Source organism: Rousettus aegyptiacus, unplaced genomic scaffold, assembly GCF_014176215.1.
Source record: "Rousettus aegyptiacus isolate mRouAeg1 unplaced genomic scaffold, mRouAeg1.p scaffold_m13_p_13, whole genome shotgun sequence".
NCBI classification, from domain to species: domain Eukaryota; kingdom Metazoa; phylum Chordata; class Mammalia; order Chiroptera; family Pteropodidae; genus Rousettus; species Rousettus aegyptiacus.
The window spans coordinates 64,578,091-64,598,824 of NW_023416288.1; the positions used below are offsets into that span (position 1 = coordinate 64,578,091).

The window sequence follows — 20,734 nt, forward strand, 5'->3', positions numbered from 1 at the left end:
CTACAAAGTAATCTGCAGATGGTTCCCACTTGTGCTTTGTTTGGAGGTGCCTTGTAGATGCTAAGCCAGTTGCCGTTAGTACTGGGCTTGTGAGTGCTTAGCAAGATTGGTACAGGGCACATGGAGGCCAGATGCTGCTTGTTTGAGGTTTGTGAACCTTTGAGAGATTTTTGGATAGTCGGCAGCATGAACCAAGACAGGACATTTATATGGAAAAGTCACTGGGAGCAGCTTGGTTGGACCCTCAAGTTGGGTGGGGCAGACTCTCAAGGAGTCACTATGGCAGGGCAAACAGTGTTAGATTGATGAAGACTCAGGAGTCTTCACACTTTAGCTGGGGAGGGCTCAATAAAGGAACAGTGCTGCCAGCATTCCTGTCTGGAAGAAAGCTGCCCTTCTAGCCCTCACCGTGAAGCCAGACAATTTAGTTTCTCTCTTTATATCCCTGGTACCTTTCATGCTGTTGCCCTAGTGCTGGAGTTCAGAGTGAGTGAGTCTGTCATTGAGTAGTCCATGTGCAGCCCTTTAAGAAGAAACACCTGATACTCCAGCCACCCTCCATCTAGCTCAGCTGCAATCTCTACTGGTTTTCACAGCCAGTATTTCTGGGGACTTCTTTTTCTGGCACTGAAACACTGGGCTAGGGAACCTGGTGTGGGGTTGCGACTCCTCCCACCTCAGGGGGAACCTCTGTAATCTAGATACTCCTCCTGAATTTAACCGCCACACATTGGTATGGGACCAGACTGTACTGTGTCTCTGCTTCTCCTACCAGTCTTGATGTGGCTTCTTATGCATATCCCTATTTATAGGACTTCTGTTCATCTAGACCGCAGGTAATTCTCAATGATGGTTGCTCTATAGTTTAGTTGTAATTTTGATGTGATAATGAGAAGAGGCAAGCATAGCACTTTCTACTCCACCATCTTGACTGAAAGATCCTATACGACAGTTTTAATGGCTACATTGAATTCCACTTATGGATGTGTCATTATGTATCCATGCCCTGATTGATATGTTTATATTGATTCTATTTTCTTTGTAATAAAGAACACTGGCCTAAAGGGTTGTACATCTGTATCCATTTTAATTGTTGACTTTTTTTCCATTATCCTAATACAGAAATGATAGTATAGTTAACATCTTAATACATATGTCTTTGTATAAAAGACCTGCTCATCTTTTATAGTGTAAATTCTATTATTGGATCAAAGAATAAGAGTGTTTTAAATTTTGTATCAATTTAAATTTTTATCAGTAGAATACAAAAGGTTTAATTTTACCCCATATTCATCTGTAATATTTATTTTTGAATCAAATGTAAACATTCATAGCTCATGGATTTTGTTATTATTAGTTAGATATAATATTGCATATATGCTTATTGTAATTGATTATATTTTATTTTCAATTTTTTCTGTTCATTTTCCTCTGTTATGCTAGAGTATTATATTTTTCCTTATTATTTTCAAGAGTTCCTTGAATTTTAAGAATATTAATCCCTTTTTATATTTTATAGATTGATTCTTTATGTTTTTTAAATTGTTTTTTGAAATTCAGAAATTTTAATTTTTATGTTGTTAAAATGATCAATTATTTCCTTAATATTTTTATGTGATATTATATTTTAAGAGCCATCTATTTTTTCAAGAGTATAAAAATATAGTTTATAAATATATTTAGGATTGTGTAACAATAACAAATTTTAATTCTCCAAATTTCCCTCTGAGGGCAGCCATGGCCATATTCTTTAGGTTTTGAAATACACTGTTATCTGTTAAGTAGTACTATATAATTTTAGCTTTAGTTTTCTCTTTGACTAAAGCATTAATTAACATGAGAGCTTAATTGTTTTTTTCTAAATCTTTAGGAGTTTTCATTTTTTAATCTAAATTAATATTGTTTTAACTTTCAGTCTTTTTAAAGCTTTCATTAAAAATGTCAAATTTTATTGAATAGTGGTCAGAGAATATGAATCAGATTTTTATTTCCTGATAATCATCAATATTTCTGATAGAAAATAATTTTTTATAAATGTTTTATATGTATTTGAAGACAACATATATTATTTAATAAGTATTGTTTTCATATGTCCGACAGGTCAGCTTCTGAAAGGGATATGTGAAAATCAGACTATACTTTCAATTTTTAGATTTTTGACAGTTTTTCACTTCTATATTTCACTGTTTCTTTTAATTATGGTCCAAATTGTTTTCCATGCAGCATCAAATGTAAACACCTCAAGTCACCATGGTAACATAGACAATTCACATTTATCACAGTGACTTAATACACATTGACAGTTTGTGTAATTAGAGAAAATCAAGGTCATTATAAATAAATGATTTGATATCCTTTTTATGAATTTAGTACATAAATTATTGCCAAAAATGAGTAGACTTCTCCTAATTTGATATTTTATTCATTTTTAGGCACTTTGGCATCTGTTTCTATAGTTATCTGTATTTGATTGGCTCACAATAATTCTGCAAATATTAACAAAATATTAATTATGAAATACATTGAAAGACTGTACCTTAATGATATTAAACAATGAATTATTACACAGTCATGCATGCCCAAGGGAAAAGAACAATTTGACTTTTGGTAAGAAACAAAGTAATGACTCAACTGGTAAGAAGTGAATTGTAGCCTTATTTTATTCTTCAGAAAAATCTTCATAATGAAAAGTGAATTAAGTTTTTTGGCTTAAAAACATAATGTGATTCTCAACCCAGACAGTTATATTTTATAAACTGGGAATTCTGACAGAAGGTTGACTAACATAAAATCTAAAAATACACAGAAAAGCTGCTTTAGAAAATTGGGTGAAGGCAAGTTCTGTATGTGACCTATTTTGTTTGGGTTCATAGACATACAGAGAGGATTCATATTCTTCAAGGGCATAATATCAAGGCTAAGTATAGCATTCAGTTAATTCACAGAATTACACAACAGTTAAAGTTCTGTCTTTCAATATGTCCTTTCTTTTTTATAGTTTTTAATGTGGATCTCTCTTTTCTTTCATTTTTTTTAATTCATTAGTTCTGCATTTCCTTCATTCTGTTCCCTTACTTCCTTTCTTCCTCCACTTGCCCTTCTTACTATATCTCTTTTTTTCTCTCTCCCTCTTAACTTCTTGGCTTACAACACCTGCTTATCATTGATCTTTGCAAGGTCCATTTTCATTTATTATTTGTTGATTGATTTAGTTAATTAATTTGGTTATATTTCAAAGAATGTAATAAGCAATAGTGAAAACACTCTTCTGTCCTCAAAGACTAGGATTTTGATAAAAAGCTATTTTCCAAACACAAAGATATATCTCATTTTATCATACTTTGCTCTATTGTATGTTTTACAAATTGAATGTTTGTAGCAACCCTTCTTCAAGCAAGTCTGTCAGTGCCATTTCTCTAACAGGCTCAGATGATGGTTATCATTTTTTTTTTTGCAATAAAGTAATTTAATTAAGGTATATACATTGTTTTATTTAGGTATAATGCTTTTAAACACGTAATAAACTACACTATAGTGTAAACATAACTTTTACGTGCGTTGGGAATCCAAAACATTTGCACCACTTGCTTTATTGTTGTATTGACTTTACTGGGGTGGTCTGAAACTGAATCTGCAATATTTCTAAAGTATAACTGTATTACCATCACAAACCTATGTCCCTCCTGAACAATCAACATTCCTATATATTTTTCTTGCATATATAGTCTCAAAATACAATATTTTAAAATTTTTTAATCATCGATAGCTTTGTAAAATGTGTTTTTTTTCCACTTAATATTATATGGCTAAGAGTCATTCATATTTATGGCTGTCTCTGTATTCACCCATTTTGATTACAGTATAATGTTACATTGTGTGAATATTCCATAACCACAATTAATTTATTCACTTTTTTGAGGTTGACTGGGATTATTTCAGGTGAGTTCTATAAAAATTTCAAGGAAGATATTATCACAGTTTTATACAAACTTTTATGGAGAATGGAAAAAGAGGAAAATTTTTCCAATTTATTTTATGTGGCCCTGAAACTAACACAAAAAGGATGTTTTAAGAAAGATAAATTACAGATCCATGTCACTCATGAGTACAAGTGTAAAGATTCTAAACAAAATATTAGCTGATTGAATTCAATCATGTAAAAAAAATTGAAATCAGGTTGGATACATCCCAAGCTTCCATGACATAATAATTTAAATGTATAAATATCACTTATTACAGTAACAGATTAAATGAAAAAGTTATCTCAAAAGATGCATGAAAAACATTGCTAACATTTAAAAATATATTAATAATAAAAATATTAGTACATTTAGAATTACAGAAGCACCTATAAAATGCCTAGATTAAATATAACACTAAATAGCAAATATGAGAAATATTTTTTTAGAGATAGGAGAAGTATAAGGATGTCCACTGTCACCACTTCATGTCAAAGTTGTGTTGAAGGTCTTAGAAAAGGAGAAGAAAAGATTGGAGGAACTATAATAGTTAAGAGGAAATGGAATTATAATTATTTACAGATAACATGATTCTTTATATAGAAATTTTAAAATTTATAGATAAATGCTTAAGTATAATAAGTTTCGTAAGGGGTTTTCAACCTCGAAACTTTTGACATTTTGAACTGGATAATTCTTTATTGTAAGAAGCTGCCCTATGCATTATATAATTGTATAATGCATAGGGCAGCTTCCACTTCCGCCAGTCAACCGGGGTACCACTTCCCCAACTGCAACAACCAAAAATGTCTCCAGACATTGCCAAATATCTCCTGCTGGACAGAATCATTTCCAATTGAGAATCTCTGGGCTGGATATAACACTAAGACAGGAAAGAGTCAGCTTCTTTCTATATACTATCAGTTAAGTAGTTGATAATATCAGACACCATTTAAAATAGCATCACAGAGTATTAATTACTCAGGAGTAAATCGACAAAAAATGATTAAGTGCTGTGAAAAGAAAATTAAGATTTAGAAAAGAAGATTTAAACAACTGAGAGACAACTCATCCTCATGGATAGGAAGATATCATACACATATTAAATCTTCCCCAATAACTTATAGATTCCATATATTTTCCAATCAAAATCTAAACAGAACTGTCATAGAACTTAATAAGATGCTTATAAATTATATACAGAAGAGTATAAAGCCAAGAGAAGTCTGAACACTTCTGAGAAAGAAAAATAGGGAGTGGGAACTTGCCATACCAGAATGTCTCATTACAAAACTTTAAAATAATTTATATAGTATAGTTTTGGCTCACAGGGAGACAAATGAGTTAACAGAAAAGGAGAGGAAGCCCAGAACATGACCCATTTCTCTATGTAACTTAGATATAAATAAAAGGGAAGCACCTCTCCAGTTAATTGAAAAGGAGGGGAAGTTGTTGCTTAAAAAATGATATCAATATAGGAAAAAAAATTTAATTGTATCCCAACCTAACACTATGAATCAACTATGAGTAGATTAAAAATGCAAATGTTAAAAGCAAAATTTAAAAGTTCTTAGTAAGCATTCATTATAAAACCTGATAAATTTAATGACTTTAAATCCAGATGGCAAAAGCATTTTTTTTCCACCAACACATTGGACTGGATAGTCAGAAACCTCCTAGTACAGCAAATTCAAAAAGGCACACATACACAGACACAAACACACACCTCTTTCATACATGTACTCTTCACTATTGGAGATATAATACATAATTAATAATTTACAATGAAAGTTGTATAAATGAATGAATGATATTAAATACCCCCAAAAGAAATAATAAATGACTTAAGTTGCTCAAGATAGAGGTTTTTCATTATGGAATAAAAATGCACTGAATTCAGAGAATTGCAACACACTTTGATTTGTTTCCAAATTCCTCTTAAGATGTATTATTTAATTTTGTCTAATTATTACTTATTTTTTTCCATTTCTTTTCTTTACCAAATGTTTGATATTTTAATATTCTTACTGGTCACTTTTCTTATAAGAAATTTTATTCAAACCCTTGAAATCATCTGCTCCCCTGAGATGTGTATCACTAAATAATAGATCTTTTCTTATTTTAAAAGTTCAATCAGCTTATTTGAATAGAGAGGCTTCCCCTTATCTGTGATTTTGCTTCTGTAGTTTCAATTACCTACATGGTCTGAAAATATTAAATGGAAAATTCCAGAAATAATCAATTCATAAGTTTTAAATTATACAGCATTCTAAGTATCGTGATGAAATCTCATGCTCTCCTGCTCCATCTCGCCCATGATATGAATCTTTCCTTTGTCTAGAGTATCCATACACTATGCACTACCTTCCCATTAGTCACCTAGTAGCTATCTCAACTGTCATGGTATTGCACAGCTTGTGTGCCCCTTATTTTACTTAATAATGGTCCCAAAGTGCAAAAGTAGTGATACTGGCAATTCAGACATGCCAAAGAAAAGCCATAAAGTGTGTCCTTTAAGGTCAAAGTTTTCAACTTAGTAAGAAAAGGAGAAAAAAAAAATAATATGCTGAGGTTGCTCAGATCTATGGTAAGAATAAATCTTTTGTCCATGAAATTGTGAAGGAAAAATAAATTTGCTCTAGTTTTGCTGCTGAACCTCAAACTACAAAAGTTACAGCCACAGTGCATGGTAAGTGCTCAGTTAACATGGCAAAGGCATTAAATTTGTGGGTGGAAGACATGAACAGAAAATGTGTTTCTATCTGCAGCCAACATGTTTTACGGGACAGCATTGAACCTATAGGAAGACTTCAGAAAGGGTCCCCTGAAATGAGTGACACCAAACCATTTGCTATAAGCAAAGGGATGGTTACACAGATTCAGAAATAGGTTTGAATTAAACAAATATTAAAATTACTGAAAAGGCTACATTTGCCATTGAAGAAGCTGCTTCCACATTGACTCAGTGAAAAAGATACCATCCAAAGCACATTTTCAGTTGAGATGGATCCGGGCTCTTCTGGAAAAAGATGCCCAATAGAACCTACTTTCATAAAACATGGAATGGTGACAATGGGGAAGGACAGATTCACTGTGGTACTATGTGGCAATATTGCAGGACATATGATAAAGCCAAGCATAGAATATGGAGAGAAGAACCCATGGGCACTAAAAAACTAAAACAAAAATTACCTGCCTGTTTGCTGACTACACAATCAGAAAGCATGAGCAACAGTGATTTTTTATGAATGATTCCACCAATGCTTCATCTCAGAAGTGTAAAAATATTTGAAAGATAGAGGGTGGAATTTAAAGTCCTATTAATAACAGACAATGCACCTGGCCATCCTGAATCTGTTTGCCATGAAGAGGAAAATGTTGAGGTTGTATTTTTGCCTCCAAAACCCACCTCATTGTTTCAGCCACTTGATTGGGGCATCGTCTGGTTTGTCAAAGCCACGTATATCCACTTGGTATCTGGTCACATTGGATCAGTAATTGGTGCTGGCCTTAATCTGGACATAAGGTAGTGCTGGAAATCATTCACTATTGTTGATGCATTCATCATAGCTGCAATGAACAAAGGAAAACCAGAAACTATAAATGCCTGCTTGAAGAATTTATGGAGTGCAGTTGTGAATGATTGTAAAGATATCCCAGGAATTAATGTAGAAGTTAAGAAAATCATTCATGCAGCAAGACAAGTTGGTGGAGAAGAATTTGCCAACATGCTTGACAGAGAAATTGAAAAACATGTTGAAGGCATATTGAGAAGTGTTAATAACTGAGGAAGTGGAAGAACTTGTCAAGTCATCTACAGAGGAAGAGGAAGACAAAGAAGAGACTGAAGCAGAATCAGCAATGTGGACATTACCGAAATTTGCTGAAGTGTTTTGAATTGATATTCGAATTGGCAGACATTAAAGGACAAAATTTTGGAATATGATCTTTGGATGGAACACAGCATTGAAGTCACCCATCTGACACTGAAGGATTATAGCCTCTGCAGCAACATAGTCATGGCTCAGTGATTTAAGATCACTCAAAGCAGATGATCCTTCTTCTGACATATCATCAGAAGGTCGATAATAGCCTAATGCTATGTCACCATGACTACATTGTTCATCTCATTTCATTTCAGCACAAAGGCATTGTATTACCTATGTCATCAAGAGAAGAAGGGTGAGTACAGTACAATAAGATATTTTGAGAGAGAGGAGGAGAAAGAGAGAGACCACAGCCACTTAACTTTTATTATAGTATATCATAATTGTTTTATTTTGTTATTATTTATTATTCTTAATCTCTTACTGTACCTAATTTCTAAATTGAACTTTATCATAGCTATGCATATGTAGGAAAAAATCATAGTATGTATAGAGTTCATTATTATTCATAGTTTAAGCATCCACTGGGGGTCTTGGAATGTATCTCCTATGGATAAGGAGGAGCTACTTACTGCGCTATCAGTGCAGTTATAGGTTGTATTTCTACTTCTCAAAGAGTGTTGTTTATTAATGATGATGACACTTTTCTTAAATCACCCTAAATGCAAGGAACATAATGACATTTCTACAAGAGAAAGTACTATTGTTGGCTCAGTTTCTTTCAGGAAAAACTAAGAAGGAGGGTTGGCTGAGAGAATTAGAAATGCCTTTTGACTACATTCCTCATCTTGTTTATTACATACACCAAAATAATCAGTTAAAGAAAACCATTTTCAACCCCAAATTCCTGAAAGTAGGCATATATTTTTAATACTTTCATATTTAGCCTTTATAAAAATAACCAATTGAGTGAGTACTTAGCCAAGGCAGATGAGCTTGGAAACTATACAGTGGAATTCCAGAGAGTGGTTAAACATTCTGGATTCCACCTTTGTACTATAGTTATCCACATTGCCATCGTCAGTATTAACTCTAAAGGAGAATCTGAAAGCAGTTATTGATCCATGTCAATGTTTTTGGTACTCGGTTATAAAACTCTATATTATCTGTAAAGTTTTATGCTGTGATATGAGGTGAAGAATTTGTTTCCACACTTAATACAATTTTAGTTATTCATGCATTGACAATCTACTTTCTTAGTTACTGGTTTATTATGATTGTCTAGTATCTAAGAAGGGGACTAAAATTTGTAATAGCTTGAAAAGGATAGAAATTTTTTATTTACTCAGGTAATAATACTAGATGGATAGATGGGAGAATTAACTCAGACCTCCCAGCATTCACATAGGAATCCAGGTTGATGCAGGCTCTCTACACATCTTTGATGTGTAGCTTTTCCAGTTGCCCAGAGTGTCATTTCCATACTAACCGACCAGAAGGAGAAGATTACAGAAGACCACTTAGGAGGTTTATAATGAATAAGGCTCAAAAGTAGGACATAGCACTTCTGTTCATGTTCCGTTGGCTACAGCAAATCATTTGGCCACAACCAACTACAGATACGACTGGAAATGTAGCCTAACTATGTGTAACATAGTTAGAATGTATCTGTAACATTCTTTGCTATACACACAGTGGTGAACATAATGGAAAATGCCCCATAATAATGATGTTGATAATCTAACAACATATAGCAACAAGTTAAATAAACCACATGTTTTAGATACTTGTAAGTGCTATGAAGGAAATAAATAATGTGTGTAAGAGTAAGTGATAGTGAGAAGAAATTGGCCAGTTTGGGTATGGTGACCTGACACAACCTCTCTTTGACATTTGAGCTGGGATATAAATGATGAGAAGGAGCTAGTCATGCAAAAATCCAAATGAAAGAGCATTGGTGGGGGAGGGGGGGGAGAGAGAGAGAGAGAGAGAGAAACACAAAAGTCCTGAAATAGAGCAAATTTCATGTGTTTGAGAAACAGGAAAAATCCCAGAGTAGATGGAGTATAGAAATGAGTATGATTAAAGAAATCACAATACCTTAAAAAGGCTTTGATAAACATTACGTGTTTTATTCTGAATGAAATGGGAAGCCACTGCATGATGTTAGAGAGAAGATCCACATGATTTATATTTTAAAATACCAGTCTGTCTGCAGGGTGAAAGTGGATTATTGTAGCTCTCTGTGAATACAGGGTGTTGGCTAATGGTTCAGGAGAGATCACAGCAGCTTGGATTAATGTAGAGCAAGAGGAAATGGAGAGAAAGAAAATTCTGGATATGTTTTGGAGATAAAATCTAAAAATGCCTTAGATGTGGGCTTTTGTTTGTTTTTATCACTGGAGCAGTTTGGGTCTTGTTTTAGGATCTTATCTCCAGATCTGACATCATCTGAGCTCTGGGTCAGACTTGGGTGGATATCTCTTTTTAGGAAAGAAACTAGTGAAGAAGATTCAGTCCAGGTGAACTTGAAGTGGAGGCCAGATCAGAAGGGCTCAGCCTTGGACTTCTCCAATGAGTGGAATTTTGGAACAATGGCTGCTGAATGATTTGTCTTTTAGACTTTTGCTGTTTAATACAGACAGTTATTGAGCACTTGAAATATCATAGTCTGAATTGCAATGATCTGTTAAGTATAAAGGATACACAGCTTTTTGAAGACTTGGTATACATAAAAAAGTATAAAATATATTATTATTATTTTTATATTGGTTGCATTTTGACATAATATGTTGCATATATTGGGTTACACAAAATGTATTACTGAAAATAATTTCTTCTTTTTTCTATCACTTTTTTTTCGACTTCTTTTAAAAAACAGCTTTAGATTTACAGAAAAATTGAGCAGATAGTACAGACAGTTCCCATATTTCCCCCTCTCTACAGTTTCCCTAATTATTAACATTTTGTATTACTGTAATGCATTTGTTACAATTAATGAACCAATATTTATACAGTCTTATTAACCATGTCCATAGTTTACATTCATTTTGTATTTTATATACAGTTGGATGGGTTTTAATTTAGGTTTGACTTGACTGAATGGATGGGCAGACCTCAGCTGCTTACTCAGAGGGAAAAGACTGTGGAATGTGATTGGAAATGAAAAAGACTCTAGTGTTATGTCTGAATCTATAGAGTTTAAAATGAATATCAAACATCTTAGTGGAGATTCAGGTAATTGGATAAGTCTGCACTCAGGGCTATATGTATAAATTCAGACTCCTCAGTGGAGGTATGAGGTTAAATTTCAAATTAAAATGGTGTGAAGAGTTGATGGAAAATTTTAAAAAAAAGTGGAGAGAGTGAGAACAGCTCAAAAGTTTTGTTTTATTCTTAAGGAAAGTGGATAAAGAGGCAATAAGGTTAGAAATGGGATTTGTTGGCTCACTTTATTTTTTTCCAAAGATGAAAGCTATTAGAACTCCTTTGTAAATTGAAGGGAATACTGTAGACATCTAAGTTTGTTGATGCAAAAGAAAGAAAAGATAACTATGAAATTGAAAGTGCATAGAGAGTGAGAGTGAATGGAGTCCTTGCACTAGGGGAGAAATATGGCTTTGCCTGGGACGTGTGTTTTAATAAGAGGAAAAAGATAATGAGTGCAAACACATGCAGGTTGAAGTTTTATGGTGGAATGATGTGTCATTGCTGCTTTTTTTTCAGGGAGAAAGCACGAGACAAGCTGAGGTGACGGGGAGGAAGATGTTGTATACGTGAGGCATAAAATAATTAGTCTTCCAGAAGTGAGTGGGGGGGGGGGGGGAGATGGACTAACGGGGAAAGTGAGGTAGGATTGCAGAGCAATGTTGACTACACATTTGAAATCTGAGGTCATAAGTTTAAAGTAAGAGCAGGCAGCAGGGTCAGGACTAAGTGGAGCAACTGGGGCACCTAAGGTGCAGAATTTAGAGAGGTGCTCACTCTCAGACTCACGCCCAAGGCACAGCATGTACCTAAGGCTATTCCTGCCCTTGCCAGATAGTAAAGGCTTATGATTTTCTTAAACAATATTCAGCTGCTTGAGTGTAGGCAAAGAAGTGTACAACAGAGTTTAATCATGATTGTGATTTGGCAGAAGAATAGAAGTGGACAGAGGGAGAAGTACAATAGAACAGGAAGATCATAGAACTTATGCAAGAATAGGAGAAAAGAGAAACTACATGGGGGTAGAGTATAATGATAAATTGGGCTGATGAATGAATCAGGATATTTAAGAGCTTATAGAATTATTGCAGTGGGAGTGGAAGATAGTATCCAAAGAGAAAATTCGGGAGATGATATAGTTATTAGATGGGACTTTTAGAGTGTAACTGTAATGGTGAGCGATGAGATGCATGAAAAGAATGATAATGGGAAGTGAGGAAGTCAGCTGGTGCCGAGGCCAGGATGTTGAGTCATCTGGGTGGATGAGGCCACCAGAAGTGAGAACAGAAATAGGGATGGAGATGAACACAGTGAGCCAAATGCTAAAATCTTCAATGAACAAAAGCTGAGTAATTGATGTAGGTAAAAGTAATCTCACTGATTCCTAAATAATTCAACTATAATATGATTCTAATTCACATATGTAGTTCTGTTTATTGATTGTAATAAATACTTGATAAAATAAATTGGATAAGGAGAGGGAGAGCATGAATAATTGAAATTCTGTTGAAAATTTCTGTTTCCTATGGCATTTTGGTTGATGACTTAAATCTCATATATTCATTTTTCTTTTAAGGGCACTAAAATTACTAAATTAAGTGGTTTAATTTTTAGCTTTCTTATTTTTTTCTGCTTACCCAATAGCATAGGTAGTTATGAGAAGGAAAGTCAATAATGTTTTATAGCAAGAGGGAATAAGGAAAGTAATAAGCTTGACAAACCGAGTGGCTTACACTTATAAATGTATTTATAATACTTCCATAGAAAGGTGAATTAATTTTTCTTGCATTTTTTGCACTGCAGAAACTAGAAAGTGTAGATCAAGGTTGCATAAGTATAGGCAAGGAGCGGATAATGATGATGATAATTTTCATTTACTGCACAGCTGTCATGTCCCAGTCATACACCAAGTACTCTACATGCATCATCTCATGTAACCCTTGTGATAACTCAGGGAGGTTGGGGGTAGTATGTTCTCTTGACAATTGAGAAAATAGATTTAGTAAGGGTAACTTGCCCAGGTCATGGAGGTAATTGGCAGGGCCAGAAATCAAACTCTAGTCCCTACATCCCAAGCCCATACATACACCTCCCCTGAGCAATATTCAACAGAGCCAACATTTTCAGATAAAACTCTTCACTGGATGTATCGCATTTTCTTCAAGAGTATATCGAAGTGCCTGATGTGCCTAGTAATCAAAATATAGCTTTTCCACACATTTCTTATTGAACAGAAGATATTCAAGACATATAGACTCTGAGGGCGGTAGCTGACTAGTGAAAGTTACCTCATCACTCCATGTTGTTTGTTTCTACTCCTCTACTAGTGCACATTGATTAAAAAGGATTTTAAAAAATAAATTCACTTCAAAATTTCTGAAATAACTAAAGTCTAGGATGGAAAGAAACAAAACAAGAAAATATGCTGGAGCATAGCATATTTTATATATGTAAAAAAATAGTTTGGCCTAATCAAATATAGTTATGTTATATCCTTACCTGTGTTGTTAGTAAACCATAACAAAGTGATAAATATTTTGAGACATTTGTCATTTGAAATTTTTTTCTGGACAAAATTTCACTTAATTCGGCTTTTGAAGCAACCGGATTCAGTACAAAGGATGACCTTTTAAATTTGTACTTGTAGACACCAGTAAACAGCATGACCCCTCATGGCTGCTCAAGGGTGTTCTTTGTTACATAGATCGCAGTACCAGGGCAGTCATCTGAAATGAGCTGTGATGTGCCATGGAGTTAGTTTTCACGAGAAAGGGTTGAAGTAATTCAACTGCAAGGCTTGCCCGAGTTCAGAAATCAAATTAGTAAAAAAATTGCAAGGGTGGTTTTTTACATTGCACTAACAGTGTGAAAGGGACTGAATCGCTTTCTTCATTTGTGAATATAAAAGATGAGAGATGATATAAATTAAGTTCATAATGTTATGAAGATGGTATGTATGGATTTTCTTGGCATCATTAGTGGGCGCGTCTTTCATGCTTTACTGTAATTTATCGATTGCTCACTTAGTATCGAGCCCTGTCTTTGGTGCAGTAACTACAAAGATATGAGGTACACTCTGCCTTTACTAAGAAGACCACAGTTTTTGAGAGAGGTCAAGGATCCACCCAGTGGCGAGCTTGTAATAGGTTCACAGTAAATAGCTGTTGAATAAATGTTTTGATCAGTTAATGGAGATGAATAATAAAAGTATGCAGAGTGCAGTGAGTGCTGTGATCGATCAGGATAGGACATGAAGAGGCACTTGGACCCCTGCTCAAGGTTTAAAAGATCAAATTTATATAAGTGTGGCCTTAGAGCCACATCCTGAAGGAATTATGTAGAGAAGAAGGGTTACGAGGAAGGAGGATGGGACTGACAGAAAACAACATGCGTGAAGACAGGATGGTGAGAAAGAGCACGGTGAATTTAGAGAAGTGGATTTTATGTACATGTGGCGTTGTGCTGAAAGAGAACCAAGATTAGTAAAGGTATCTTCAGGAAAGCCACATATGCCCACTGAGATTTTCTTACACTCTCATATAGACACTGGATCTCAAACACAGCCTTGCCATAAAACAGGGAATAATAGTCAATACTTACGTAATGATTGCTATATACTAAGTGTTTTACATATATTAATTTAATCTTCACATATTCCTCTAAGATGGGAATTGCTATTAGCCCATTGTAAAGACCAGACATATTAAGTACAGTGAAATTAAGTAATTTACTCAAGATCATACCTCTAAGAAATGATAAAGCTGGGATTAAAACTCAATGATCTGGCTCCAAAATCCACACTCCTAACCACTTTAGTACATTTCCTCTTAATGAAATATCAAATTTAGGTCAAGTTGCTATTAATAATGACATTTGAAGTATCTAACTTGGACTATTATTATTTTTGTGATAATACAGCTCTCATTCACTTACTTTCCAATATACTTTCTCAAACTGGAGAAAAGATATATAGAAACAGCTGACACATTAGGAATTATATATGAAACTCAGACTACATTTATGATAATGTGTTACACAGTGGTATTCTACTCTCTTGGGTATCATTAGGGTAAAAAAGGTTGAGACTGTTGTAGGAGATAAGGAGTCATTCAGTGGAGGCTGTGACAACATTGGGAATTTTAGTTAGAGAAAATTAAATCTTCCTTTATTCATGGAGACTATAACAGCGGAATTTTTTGAAGAGGTATATAAATTTCAGGAACTGTTGATATTAATGTGAAATTCATAACCACTATGTGTTTTTCCATCCAGGAATCTCTTTCCCATTTGAATTTCCATATTCTTTTGTTTAGATATCACTTAAAGAACTTTCAGCATCCCATCTATTACTCTGAATTGGTGTGTACTGGAAATACATATGTGATGAACAATAATCATAATAATAATACCTAATTACCCATGTTCTGTGTACTTGACAAGTATTTGCTCATTTAATTTTCATAACAACTCTATTTTTCATCATAGTTTTACAGATAAGAAAACAGGATTTAAGGGTTAACCTGCTGCAAGTCACCAAGACTTAGAAAAGGTTTTGGTCAAATATAGCAGATGGATTTCCACTTGAATATCTAATAAGTAGCTAAGATAATATTCATTGATCGGAAAGCTCCTATTTAATCTCCCAATTTCTCATTTCTTTCTTAATTTATGTATAAAGTCATTTCCCATGGAACTATTAATAATAATAATTTAAATGCATACAGCTCTTTTAGGACTCGAAATATGTTCATATTCATTGTTAAGCCCCTATCTGACAAGTGAAGGAAAGAGACAGACACAAGTTGCAAAAGTCAATGGAGTAGTGGTGTTAGATGACTGCTCTTGACTCTCAGACTTTCCTCCGTGCCGTGCAATCTCTGTGGAATTAGCAGGTTTTGCTGATGCCAGGTTTCTGTGGTCTCATCAGAATTCACACTGTTCCAATTTTAGAAAGATTCCAGGGAACAGAGACATCTCTCCAGGTAATACTAAGAAAGTACCCTAATTGCTGCTGTGTGACTCTATATTTTCAAGCTGTCTCAAGTCATCCATTTTGTTTGATAAGTTAAATGTTTTAGAATTTTGCGATTGCTACTTTTAGTTGAAAACTCTGCAGGTAGAATAAGAAAGTCATTCTAAAATGGAAATATAGAGAGTTGTATATATTTTTTGGAGAGTACAATATGGAAAAGAGATAGTAGGAAAGGGACACCTTTCAGTCCAGTACAGAAATTAAATTCAATATGCTGTGAGAAGAAATTCAGGGAAGAAGGCCTACAGAGAGAAGATGGACACAAAGAAAAGGGTTTTGTCCAGAGAGCAAAGAGTAGTTCATGAAGACGAGGCACGGGAGGGGTTCCGAAGGCTGTTAGAGAAAAGGAAGGTTTATATAGTGAGGCTCGATGGAACAAGAAAACGTTGGGGATAGTGATCCCTTTCTACCCTTAAACCTGTGATTATATAGAAGTTAATAAGAGGGAAAGTAAATTGGAGCAGAAGCTATTAAGAGAGACGATAAATTCTTCCAAGAGAAATGGGAGTTTAGAAAATACTACATTTCTTGTATCCTGCTGCCTTCCGCTATTATCCTCATCACAATGAACTGAAAGAACTTTTATGATCTGAGCAGAGTTGGGACTTCCCAGCAATCATTCCTCACCCACTGAGAGGCTCCCACCAGCAGCCCACATTGATATACTCTTGGGCAGAGGTAGCAGAAGTGGAGGCTTGGAAGAGAAATTGAATAGGGCAACTGCTTCAGAGTGGAGCTCAAGTCAGAATAAAGTAAAATTCTAGGGGATCTGGCTGGGTCATTCTTCCATCACATTTTGAGTTGCCATTTATTGTTCATATTGTTCAATAGCTGTTATGCTTCAAGACATTTACACTCTTCTCTATTAACTGTCATTCTCTGTAGCCAATATTGAATATTTGGCCTATCAATTTTTATTTATTTTACTATTACGCCCAACTCGGGTAGTCATCATTTACTTTCTAATGTGAACAATAAAGCATGTCTTCTTCCTGTATATACATCTGGGCTTCTTTTCATGTAATAGATATTATACTACCAAAGTGACCTTGTATAGATTACAATCTTATGTCTCTTACTATGCACAATATATTTTTATCTACCATTCTTTCTTAGAGAAAAATGAGCCCACTGGGCTATTTTACTCAATTAACATTGTTTCCTAAACATTTGTAGGTAGTGCTGGGACACCCGTCGTTTTTAATGAAAATGGAGATGCTCCCGGACGCTATGATATCTTCCAATATCAAATAACCAACAAAAGTCCAGAATACAAAGTCATTGGGCATTGGACCAATCAGCTCCATATAAAGGCAAGTATCAATATAAATGCTTTATTTTTAAGTATACAATATAAATTTTCTTAGAATAATTTTTCTCATAAATCAATTTTAAGAAAATGTATGATTCGATCCTTCTTTCAACTTAAAATATGAAAAGTCTTAAATGTCTGTAGAGAAATCTGATATCTGTAGGGACTTAATGAAAGATTTAATTTCCTTTTAATTGACTGTATCTACACTTAGGGGACTCTTGCCCTTTTCTGAAAGACTCACTTGTTCAAGTCTTTGTACACTGTGTGTGGGATGGGGGGGGGTGGGGCGGGGCTGGAGGAGGGCATGGTATGATAAAGTTTGGGCTTAAAGATAATTGCATTTCACCTTTGCCACATCATAAAATGAGACCTTTTGGCTACATTCGATTGATAGAAATGAATCATAATTTGTATTTACATTACCTCTTTCAGTCACAGCACCAGAGAAAGTTAATGTACCCCAAAGTGATATTTATTATTTAACAGCTCTTAGAACTGCCTGCTGTCACTGCCTTACCTCAGGTGGCTTCAAGGCCCAAGACCACATGAGGACAACTCGAAGAGCCCAGCCTGAAGCAGAGTCCTCAGGCCTGGGGGTGGTGTCAAAGGCAGTTGGATATTTGCCTGCCCCAGTGCCACCCTGCCATGGGGAACTTTGTCTTTCCTGCAGTGGCCTGGTGGGGCCAGGTGGGGGTGGCATGCAGAGTGGTGGTAAGCGGAAGACCTTATCAAATGTGTCTGATTGGTGGGAAGCCCTCCACAGGACTCTGCTAGGGAAGGGGTCTTTGGCGACTTTCGGAGAGATGCCTTGTACTGGCCACCATCATAATGGGCCCGGGAGCAGGAAGCCAACCTGAACTTGACAGTTAAAGGAGGCCCTGGAAGTTGCAGGGCACAGGGCTGGCAGTGACAGCGTGGAGAGGGTGTAGGGGTGGTTGGAGCAGCGTCCGTTTACCACTGGGTAAGGAATTACTTCACATTCAAACAGCCCATGGTACCACATCAGCTTCTTTGGTATAAATTAGGGAGCTGCCCTGTAGTGTCAGTCACAGATGGGAGTTCATTCATACAGCATCTCCTCTACATCTGTGATATAGAACTATTTACAGGAACTGAGTGGCCAAGGAATTGTTACAACAGAAGTATTTCCTCTGAAGACAGTAAGATGCTTTTAAAAGGCTTCAAATAAATTAGAAACATATTCTTCTATTGTTCTATTGTGCTAATGTGTATTTTACCCTTTCCTCTAATGAAAGTATCTCCTCTTCTTGATTCTCAAAGCTACCATAACACTGTGAGAGTTGAGTTCATTTCCTAAATCAATAATGAAGTTCATTTCCTAGCTACAGCTTATCTTAGCTAAAAGGTAAAAGCTTATGACATTCCTGAAGGCGAGGAGAAAGATCATCCTTGTCTCTGTGAATGTGTGCACATGTGCTTTCGCATGTTTAATCCACTCAAAAGACATCAATTTGGTATTTTTAATAGTTTTCACTTCTGTATGTCTAAACATAGCATCTGAAGTACTATGTTTATGCAGTACCAGTCACCGAAATTCTCAGAAAAAGAGACGATGAGAAATAACGAAACTAGGGTATTTGTGATTTATTGTCTCTGAAATGACTTCCTAGTAATTATCACAGTTGACATTCAGTAAGGCACAAAGACAGCTTAAATTTCAACCATCGTTGAACAATGAAGGACCATATATCTACAGTTTACTACATGTAATGGCCCGATAAAATATTATCTGTTGTTCTGAAAACCAAATTTACATTTATCCAAACATAGATTTGATAACTCTACAGGCTATTGATATCAATCTGAAAATCAATAGTTTTTGTTTGTTTGTTTGTTTGTTTGTTTGTTTGGAAAAAGCCCCATTTGAAAGTGGACTTATGTGAGGTTGCATAGCCATGACAAAGAAAGTTTGATAAGGGCTAAAATGGGAAGCTCCTTTTTACCTGACTTTATTAATGTCAAACTGCCTATTATACTTTTATGATTAAGGACTTACATAACAAAAATAAATGGTTGAAAATATGTGAAATAATATATAATACCATGACAACTAAAGTAATTATATATACAAACACACGCACATACACATCTCTCTCTGTATATGACATATTTATTGTAAAATTTTATATTGAATCTCAAGCAAGTCTTTTATGTACATTTAATGGTGCATGAAAGTTTTATGTTTATTATTGTGTTATCATTTATAAAATACATCAAAACAACTCATAAGAATTATTTCTCATGTATGATTAGGATCATTTATAACTAGCTAACAGTGGTTGTTTTACTGAAACAGGAGGAATGCAAGTCTATGAAGAAAAGAGAGTGAATTAGACTGTGGCAATGTTATGTCAAGGGTGGGATTCTGGAATTTATCAGGACAAACTAAATGACTGTTTTTCCTTTGGAGATGAATCAGTCACCTGCTTGAAGGTGGAGTAGAGGTGCTTGGAAAATGACTGATCTATTACAATTCTGCTTAGAAATTAGGCAAGGCACCAACACATTCTTTGCCTCAGTTTCATCATATTAAAAATGAAACATTAGTAGCACCGACTTTATTTGGTTCTAATAAGAATGAAATAAAATAATAAAATAAAACATTTAGTCCAGGGCCTGCTATATAAGAAATCTTAAACATTACCTGTTATTAATTCAGTATCATGGTTCTGTATTGTCAGTAGGAGGCCTGATAATACATGCGGTGAGTAGGGATGTGGAGGTCCTTGTTAGAAGAGGCACTTGCTTTCAGAAAGTTGGCTTTAGAAAGTTCAGAGAGAATCTCCACATTCAAAATGCTGACCATTTATACTCACAGCTCATTGTTTCTGCCTATCTTGTCCTTAATACTTTAGAAAATCTATCTGTACTTAAAAAGTAAACTTTACGTAAGATAAAAACATACTTTCCTAAAGTAGCCTGTGACTAGTTATTGTCACCTAGCCAGTTACTTTTGAATGCATTTGATAAGTTCATTTCGTGTACATATTCTTTGCTAAATGTTGGGACCAATGTGAATGTGTGGTCCCTTCTGTCAGTCTGGAAAGATGGACAGACACTCAGACCAGTAATTCTAGTGCAATGAAGCAGGTGCACTGATGAAGGTGTGTGCATGATTTTGCAACGGTGGTTTAGAGAGATGTTTCTGATGTACCCTGACTTCAGGTGTGGGTTGTGTGAAGGACGGGGGAGGGTACCCTTCCCCATACTCCACCTCTCCTTATTCTATTAAACAATGGATTTCACACTCTCAATAGTGAATGTTTATCAGCCAGTTATTGGACTAAATTCTGCTTATTTTCAAAGAGCCAGGTTTTTTTTTTCTGACTGGATTCAACCATAGGATAATTTTGTACACAGAGAGTGTATATTT

At 35.0% G+C, this 20,734-nt stretch overlaps 1 protein-coding gene across 6 annotated transcripts in view; it reads left to right on the plus strand.

Annotated features, from left to right (window-relative positions):
• The window catches only part of GRM8 (glutamate metabotropic receptor 8), a 674,240-nt gene that overhangs the window by 528,555 nt on the left and 124,951 nt on the right, over positions 1 to 20,734 (plus strand). For all 6 annotated transcript variants that reach the window (XM_036230954.1, XM_036230951.1, XM_036230952.1 and 3 more), the window contains one exon: positions 17,202 to 17,338. In XM_036230954.1, the coding sequence (XP_036086847.1) occupies positions 17,202 to 17,338 (137 nt within the window). The remainder of the gene's footprint in view (positions 1 to 17,201; positions 17,339 to 20,734) is intronic.